Below are 6,000 nucleotides of genomic sequence, written 5' to 3'. Positions count from 1 at the left end.
CTGCCCTGAGGTTGAGGAGAGAGGACTTTCCTCCAGCTTTACTGGCGTAACTCCTCAAGCCACAGGCAGCCCAGGTGGCTTTGTGACAGGAGTGGTTCTGGTCGACGCTGGCATTTCAGAATCCCAGGAACTGGGAAAAGAACAGGCTGCAACCAGAAGGCTTGCCCTGCACCTTGGTCACTCTGCTGGCTCCCAGGTCTGTGTCTGCCTGGCCAGAGGACACCAGCCCTTGGAGCCCAATGCCCAGCAGACTGGACAATGCCTGTAGCTCCTGGTGTCAAATGGCCCTGATGGCGGGAGGCAGCAGCCTGCGGCTCCCTGGAGACCCTCCCTCCCTCTGGAGGCAGACAAGACAGAGTGGCCGTGGGCCCTTCTGCACTGGGGTGTCCTCACAGACCCACCCCTTCCAGCATGACATCAGAGCCCATCCTGGGAGAGGAGAGGAGAGAGTGGTGTCTTAACTGAATCCAAATGTTGAAGACATCAGTCAACTCAAAACTGTCCATTCTCCTGCCTGGAGCCTCCATGTCCCCCTGGTGGGCACTGTTGGTTCCCCATTGTGGGCCCAGCTCCTGCCCTGCAGCTCCACTGGGGCCCCCTTCTCTTCAGGCTTGTATGTATTTTGGATGCTATTCAAAGAGCTTGGCATGAATCTCCTTTAATTCATATATAAACTTACCATTTCACAGAGGCACAAATGAGGATGGCACCTCAACAAGGCTGTGTCCTCACAGTCACATGCTAGGGATGATGGAACCACATACAGCACCAACATCTGTGAGCTCATGCCTCCTCCACGCCCGCCCCACCTGGGCCGCCCATCAGAGCTCCTCCTGGAAATACTGCGTACCTGCTTGGAATAGTAGCTGTTCAGGTTCCCCTGGATTCCCGGGTGTGCGGCTGTCTGATAGACTGTGAGGCTCTCCATGGGGATCCCTGGGCACAACCCAAACCAGATGTCACTGCCCTGGGACACAGTGGGGCGTCTGCCACCTCAGAGTACACACAGGTGGTGGAGCCCTCCCAGAGCAGCACAATCCCCCGAGCCAGCCTCCCTGATGCAGAGACTGGACTCAGAGCAACGGCCTGGACCAGGCCCCCTGCTGAACACGGCACAGAGGAGGTTGAGATGGCTGAGGATGACAAAGGCCCGGGAACCACAGCTCCCTTCGCACCCACAAAGCCTTTGGTCTGTGTTTTGTGGGTTTGTCCACAGGCCACCCTGTGAATCCCACACATACAGGATTCATGATGCCAGGAAGCAAGATCTAAGGGCAGCCCTTGACAGACTGGGAGTCCGGGCCCCAGTGCACACCAGCTCTGCCCCTACATGGCCGCGGATCCCCTCTGGGCCTTGGGGTGCCCACTGTAGATGACCTGATTAGGCGCTGGACCTTCCCACATTCCTTCCCGGGCCATTTAGTGAGGATACACTTTCCCCGGATTCCCAGGCTGATAAGGGAGGCACTGATGGGCTGAGCAGACACAGCATACTGATGAGGCTGCCACACAGGAGCCAGAACATGCCGAGAAGCAGTGCCACTGCGGGCTTATGAAAATGAAATGGACAGGAGAGCAGCCCGCTCAGAAGTTATCAAGATTTCAGCATAAAATAGCAATTTATCATTTAAGGTTTGGAGGTTTGAAATAGCTGAAATATCAAACCTTTGATTTGTATATGATTTCTATAAGGATACCTGGGACCAAGCTTTCTCTTATTTTTCCTGGTATTTTCTGGTTCCAGAAAGGCTAATGATTGTGCTGATCTTATTAACTAATGTCCTCTGCCTTTATTCCTGGCAGCATTTAGAAGATAGACAAGAATTTGAGTAGAAGAGGCACATTTTGATATGAGAGGGGAAAGGGACAGTTACAAGGCCTGAGACCATCCTGGGTCACACCGTGTGTGGATTGTGGGGTTAAAATGAGACAGAATGTGCGATGGTCACAGTCCATGGTGGGTGGGCTTTCAGAGAGCAAGGTCATGCTATGCAATCTCAGAGTAGCCCAGGAGGTTGGTACGATGGTTACGCCCACTTCCAGATAAGGAGACTGATGCCCAGAGTGATGGCATCACTTACCCCGTTCACACAGCTGACAGCCAGCAGGAGGAGAATTCAAACCTGCTCTAATCTCACCCTGAGTTGATACTCCAAACCACTGATATGCCTTGCTCCCCACCAACTACGTGACAGGAAAGGAGTGCAGGTGACACTCATGTCACCATCTGGGTCAATGATAGGGACCATCATTGAGAGCCACAGTGGATATGACTCACTAGTGTGAGATCAGCTGTCTGTGGACTTTCTTGTACATGTGGAACCAATCCTGATTCCACATGTAGAAGAACACCCTGTGCTTGTCACCTCAGTCACCTCCCCTGGGGCCACCCTGACACCTCCCATCCCCTCACCCTCTTGCTGAAGGCCGCCAAGTGGGCTGGGAAGAGCCAATGCAAAGCGAGGCATGTGCAGCCGCGCTTGATGTGGGGAGCGACCCTGCGGGCCATGGCCCAGCACATCCAGGCCAGGCCTGCTGTCCCTTGTGTGCACTCTGCAGGGCTGTCCATGTCTACTTCCTTCACCACAGAACCTCTGGGCGGATCCCACAGAGGCCAGCAATGCGGTCAGCAAATTCTAGTCACCTTCAGCCTGGAGCATTTTTGGCAGGATTTCTCTCTTGAGGTTTCCACAGGGAAACAGAAGAGGTAATGCTGATGACTCCCCTGTGAATGAACAACAGGCTCTGTAAATGTTTGTGACAACTCAGGGCTGTGCCTGTGTGCAGGGGGGTATCGGGGAGCTCCGGGAGGGGAAGCAGCGCAGCGTCCCAGGCTGCCCCTGCCCCTCAGCTCAGCTCGTCCTCTGTCCTCTGTAAATGGGCAGGGCAGCTGCTCCCTCACGGAACTTGTAGGGCTGTCAACGAAGACTATAAACTGTGCTCTGGTCACGCAGCTCAGAGAATGCACATTGTCCTGACAAAGGGCTGCTGCTGGCCTTGTCCTTCCAGCTCTCTGAGCTTGTGGGGCCCTGGCCTGCTATCACAACTAAGAGCGCAGGCTCTGCACCTTCAAGTCAGAAAGATCTAGTGCTGGCATCGGGGACAAATGTTCCTACCTCTGGAGGTGGCCCTGGGTGAGCAGGAGGCAGTGGGGAGCTGGAGGCCAACAGTAGTTCCCTACCCCCTCCTCTCCCAGCCCTGCCCACAGCCACTAGACCAAGGGCTCCAAGAGCTGATGTTAGGTCCCACGGAGACACACCAGCTAAGAAGGACCCGCCTCTCACTCCCACCCCCTGCTCTCCACTGAGGAAGGCTTCTGGCATTTTCACCCCTAGGCTCTTCACAGTATAAGACAACAGCATGAGAGTTAAATTTGTGACACCACCCAAAACTGAAGGCTTGTCAGATGCCAGAGTTTTCTCCCAAATGAAAACAAAGCATTTTAGTAGAAATAGTTTCCCCCACATCTGCCCATTACATGTAAGAAATTTTAATGGGTGTTGGTCATGCAGCAACATTACATGTCTACTGCGATCACAGGAAAGAACAGAACGGACTCTCCCATCCAGCACCATGCGCACCAGGTGAGCCGCAGCCCCACTGCAGGCCCTTCATTTCCAGCATGGAGACACACACACTGGCTAGCCACTTCTTAATCACACTGCTTTGTAGATGCCAGTGCCCAGACAAGAACACAATGACCCTGGAAACTGTGAAACATAAGCAATGCAGCCTGCACACATGTACTGTAGATGCCATCCCTAGAGATGTTCCCAAAGCCATGTCACGTTGTATCTTCCTCACCTGAGCCCAGGCATCCCTCCTGAGTGTGTGTGCATGTATGTGTGTGCATTGGTGTGGGGATGCAGGATGCTGTGTACAGGTATGTGTGTGCATGTACATGTATGTGTTGGTGTGGAGATGCAGGTTGCCATGTGTGTACATGTGTGCATATACATGCATGTGTGTGCATATCAGGATGTTAGGTGTGTGCATATAAGTGCATGTGTGTGTGCACATCCAGGATTCTAGGGTGTGTGTGTATGCATGTAGATGTGTGCAGGTTTGTGTGGAGGCATTGGGCACATGCAGGATGCTGGGTGTGTGTGTTGTGTATGCATGACATGCTCCATCTGCCTCGGACTCTCTTTCTCTCTTTTGTGTATGTGCACACACAGGTGTCTGGCTGGGGCAAACGTGGGGAGCCAGCAGGGAAACCGGATGTCCACCCTGCAGACAAGGAAGGGGCCAACAGAAGACCCATGCTCTGCCCTCGAAGTTTCCCTTCTGAGGGCCCAGCAGAGTCGACGCTCATTCTTACCACTGACTCCTAGAGGATGGAAAGCTTAGGCCCTGTGTGAGGGCAAAGAGCTCACAAGGCTGGGCTGAAGTGTCTCTTGAGGGCAGGCACTGGTCTCTTTGTCACTGTACCTGTGCCTAGCAGGGAGCCTGGCTGGACAGGCTCAGGGCCCACAAATGCCCAGTCAGCTCAGCAGACATCCCAAGAGATGCAGTGCCCCATCACCACAAAGGAGGAAAACTTGAAAATGTCCCGACTGAGTCCTCCCGTGCTGCTGAGGGGACATGACTGCAGCTGTATTTTCTGAGTGCTAATGCTCTTCAAGAAAGCAAAGACAGAGCCCATTCCTTCTGGGGATAAGCGTAACACTTACTGATTTATTGTCAACCCAAATAGGTCAACACAGTGGTTAAAGCTAACTGATTTTCAACCCAATTACGTAAATGCAACAGCTAAAGCTGACACAGAAATGGTGGATTGTGGAGATCAAAGGCTCTGCTCTCCATTCCTTTACCAGGAAGAGGAATTCCCTAGGAGAGTATAAGGGGGAAAGGGGGCTCAAGAAATAGTCACTGTGGGTAATTAAGATAAAACCTCATCTTCCTAAAGCATGTGGTGCAAGTCCTAACAATTACCGCGCTTTCCCCCTCTCAGGCCTCTGGCTGTGAGAAGCCGTCTGAGCAGTCAGTGGGTGTTTAACTGCAGGTGCTCAGGATGAGGCTGGTTCAGGGACAGGAGAGTCCAGCAAGGCTGCCAGGCTGCTACAGGAACCCCAGCGTCCAGGAGGACGTTTCAGACAGACTGAAGCATGCTCCGTCTGCTGCGGACTCTCTTTTTCTCTTTTTAAGAGTTACAGTGACTGCTGCCTGTTATCACTTAACTTGTAATGGCTTTTCCAAGGAAAATCTATCACAACAATGAGTATCAGATTAAACGGGTTAACAGCTTTAAGCACTTATAATGCCCGTCAGAAAGTAAATATTAAATAAGTGTTAACTAAAATAAATAAGCAATAACTATGCATTGGCTTGTTTACTACAAGAACTGGAAGTAGATTTTAAAATTGGGTTTCAACATTTACTAGGGAAGGAAAATCATAAATGCCTTGGTAAAACCAAGGTGAAAGTCCTTATTAGCAGTCAACATGGATTTTTATTAAGATATTCCAATGGCAAATGGAAGATTTTTTTTAGGATCCAAGATCTGCCAGTAATACGTTAGAGGAAATAACAAAGGCTTTGGAAAGAACAGAGTGGAGTTCTCCCAGATAAGGGCAGAATGTATTGATATCTACCCAGCCAGGCCTTGAGTCAGTTAATTAAAGCACCAAGGTAATAGCTCAGAGGTGACACTGATCCCTTCTGCCTTGAGCTTGCAAAGCTAGGACACCAGCCTGATGGCTCTGGGCCTTCTCATGAGCAATGACTCCGCTGGTCCCCTTCTGTCTCCTTGCAGAACAAACTGGTGTCAGCTGCAGGAACAGCACAATTTCTGTCCAGGGAACAGGTGGGAGCCACCTATTCTGTTAAGGAGCTAATTGTTGGCCAACCCATAGAACCCAAAACCATTCTTTGTAAATTCTGGCACTTTATCCTATTAGGGATGTCATGATCTACAATTTGCATACTTATTTCTACATTTATAAAGGAAAGGCTTTGATACCATTTATACTGTAACTATGACTCCCTAGAAACATCAGA

General features: G+C 51.2%; 1 protein-coding gene across 4 annotated transcripts in view; it reads right to left on the bottom strand.

The window, feature by feature from the left end:
• Positions 1–6,000, bottom strand: part of UROS (uroporphyrinogen III synthase) — a 32,619-nt gene that overhangs the window by 2,747 nt on the left and 23,872 nt on the right. For all 4 annotated transcript variants that reach the window (XM_003794110.3, XM_023515610.1, XM_023515609.1 and 1 more), the window contains 2 exons: positions 2,645–2,725; positions 851–936 (listed from right to left, as the gene is read on the bottom strand). In XM_003794110.3, the coding sequence (XP_003794158.1) occupies positions 851–936; positions 2,645–2,725 (167 nt within the window). The remainder of the gene's footprint in view (positions 1–850; positions 937–2,644; positions 2,726–6,000) is intronic.

Source organism: Otolemur garnettii, unplaced genomic scaffold, assembly GCF_000181295.1.
Source record: "Otolemur garnettii isolate 467f Iridium unplaced genomic scaffold, OtoGar3 scaffold00075, whole genome shotgun sequence".
Taxonomy (NCBI): Eukaryota; Metazoa; Chordata; class Mammalia; order Primates; family Galagidae; genus Otolemur; species Otolemur garnettii.
This window is presented reverse-complemented; position numbering and strand designations above follow the sequence as displayed.